This window comes from Pelmatolapia mariae, linkage group LG14 (assembly GCF_036321145.2).
Source record: "Pelmatolapia mariae isolate MD_Pm_ZW linkage group LG14, Pm_UMD_F_2, whole genome shotgun sequence".
NCBI classification, from domain to species: domain Eukaryota; kingdom Metazoa; phylum Chordata; class Actinopteri; order Cichliformes; family Cichlidae; genus Pelmatolapia; species Pelmatolapia mariae.
In genome coordinates this window covers 39,950,871-39,953,463 of record NC_086239.1, presented here as the reverse complement: position 1 = coordinate 39,953,463, position 2,593 = coordinate 39,950,871, and the positions used below count along the sequence as shown (strand labels likewise).

General features: G+C 41.3%; 1 protein-coding gene across 1 annotated transcript; it reads left to right on the top strand.

The window, feature by feature from the left end:
- The first annotated feature begins 1,135 nt into the window (after nt 1-1,135).
- On the top strand, nt 1,136-2,065 carry LOC134640732 (olfactory receptor 52K1-like). The gene has a single exon (XM_063492633.1). It carries the CDS (start codon nt 1,136-1,138, stop codon nt 2,063-2,065), a length of 930 nt encoding a protein of 309 aa, XP_063348703.1.
- The last annotated feature ends 528 nt before the right edge of the window (nt 2,066-2,593 follow it).

The following is a 2,593-nucleotide window of genomic DNA, read 5'->3' as shown; positions in this document are numbered from 1 at the left end:
CATGAGCTGCCGTGGCTGTGAGTGAGGTTTGTTTGCTGTGATCATTTGTGCTGCTCGTGTGTTTTTCACTAACAGCTGATGTTGAGCCAGTTCAAACTTTTCATGCAGTGGAAAGCACACCACACCGTCTGAGTCTCCTGTTTTTATCAGATTTTTGTCGTTCCCTAACTGTTGTTATTTGAATATTAAACATACTAAAGTAGACCTTTGAGTCAAAGGCGAGGTAGAAAAAAACCTACAAGAATGGTGAGAAGTGAAGAGGGGAGGGAGGGCTCCACTGATATGAAATAGCTGAGAGTCTGAACCGCAAGTAGAATCATAATGTGCAAAACACTGACTACAAACTAAGGAAAGAGTGAGGTGGAAATCACACAACTGTGTAATGAAGCTTTCTCCTGCTTGATTTCATAAATCCTTTAACATTTGTAGGTTCAGCTTCCAATATTTATGTCATGGATAAAGTTTATGTGCATAGTTCTGAATAAGAAAAGAGTCCATGTGAAAATGGTGAAGGAGCTACTTGATTCAATAAGTATCTGACAAACAGAAACAGCTCTAACTTTTGAATGTTCATTGTAGATGGTCCTTGAGCCACATTCATGGATCTCAGAATTCTGTGAACGGTTTGACAAAGATCAGTGGACACAGACATAAAACATGGCACACCGTCTCTGTTTAGAAGATATCAATGTGTGTAAAGATGACTGTTGTATGTATCACACTTTCATGCAAGAGGCCTAAACAGTGACACTGGTGTTGCAGCAGTTTGTAGTTCATGGCAGGGTTGGGACTTTGTGGTTCCTCGTTTGTTTCTAAAGATCTTAACTCATTTCCTCTTATCTGTGAGGAAGAGTTTAGACTTTCCCATTGCTCTGAGTATTGGTCAGTCTACTGACTGCTGTTAAACAAATCCTTTTTATGCTGCAAAGAGAAACTACAGGCTGTATTCTATAAAAAGGGGTTAACCGTCTGTTAGCCAACCTGGAAGGTTGCAGTGTCAACAGAACACCGAGTCTGTGTCTTTGGCTCCAGCTGTCTTCATGAATTCTTTCAATTTGTATTAAATTATTCTGATTTTGTGTCTCATTTCAGCCTGATCCAGCTAAAAACTAGGAGGGTTTGGGAGGCGACAGAGATGGAGGCAGTGAAGGAGAACATCTCCTCACACAAATATTTCTTCCTGGATGGCTTTAGTGAACTTGGAGAGCTGAGGCCGTTCCTCTTCATCCCGTTCTCCTTCATGTTTGTTGTATCACTGTTTGCTAACTCCCTGCTGGTGTACGTGATTGTTTCACAGAGAAGCCTCCACTCGCCGATGTACATCCTCATTACCAGCATGGCGTGCATTGACCTCAGCCTCCCTGTATTCTTTGTTCCCCACATGCTGCTGAGCTTCCTGTTTGACTGGAGGGGGATCTCTCTCATCGGCTGCCTTGTTCAGATGTATTTCGTGCACTTGTTAGGAGCCTTTCAGTCCACTCTGCTGCTGTGGATGGCTCTGGATCGTTACTTTGCCATCTGCACCCCACTCTACTATCATGAACAAATGGCTTTGGCAAGATTTCTTAAATTTGTAATCCCTTCTTCCATCAGAAATATGTTTGTTGTCTTGGTGGTGGTCAGTCTGGCTGGAAAATTGCCATTCTGTCTGAGAAATGTGATAAACCACTGCTTCTGTGAGCACATGGCCTTGGTGGAGCTGGCCTGTGGAAGCACCACCATCAACAGCCTGGTGGGGTTGATCTCAGTCTTCTTAGTCCCTGTGACTGACTTCTTCCTCATCACTGCCTCTTACACAGTCATATTCAGCTCTGTGTTGAGCTCAGGAAAGTCAAGTGCCAAAGCTCTTCACACCTGTGTAACACACATCGTGGTCATGACTGTTAGTCTGACCATCATACTCACAGCTTTCCTCTCATATCGAATAAGAAACGGTCTCCCTGCAGCCATTAGGATTTTCTTCAGCATACTGTACCTGTTCTTTCCAAGCTGTTTCAACCCCATCATCTACGGCATCAGAACTGCCGAGATCCGACAGCACATCCTCAATACACTGAGAATCTGACCTATATTTTTTTCAGAGCAAATATACATATTTCATCAACTTATAAATTTTTGTAAAGTTTCTTTATATTCATTAAACATATACTTGGAATCATGTAATAAAATATGATGCCTTACATATTTGCACTTCATTTTATTTTGTATAGTATGTATTTGACAATCAGACACTGAGAAGAACATTACCATATAGATATTAACTATGACTATAACATAGCAGTTGAATAAATCAGAAAAAAAAACGGTTTAAAAAAATGCCCTGTATCTGCATGCCTTTAGAGACGCTGGCACTCAGAATGGTGTAGTACAGCAATACAGTCACCAGGTGTCAGTGTGCTGCCATCACATCTGCTATGTATGCTACACCACTCAGATAAAACATTACACTCAAGCAGTGTATCAACTCTGGTCCAAAGAAATCCCACTTTGTACTGATGTCCACAATTTTTCCCTTTTTATTTCCTCTCACATTCATGAACACCGTGAAAGCTAGAACCATAAAAAATAGTTTTAATAGTACAGGTTCAAGGTT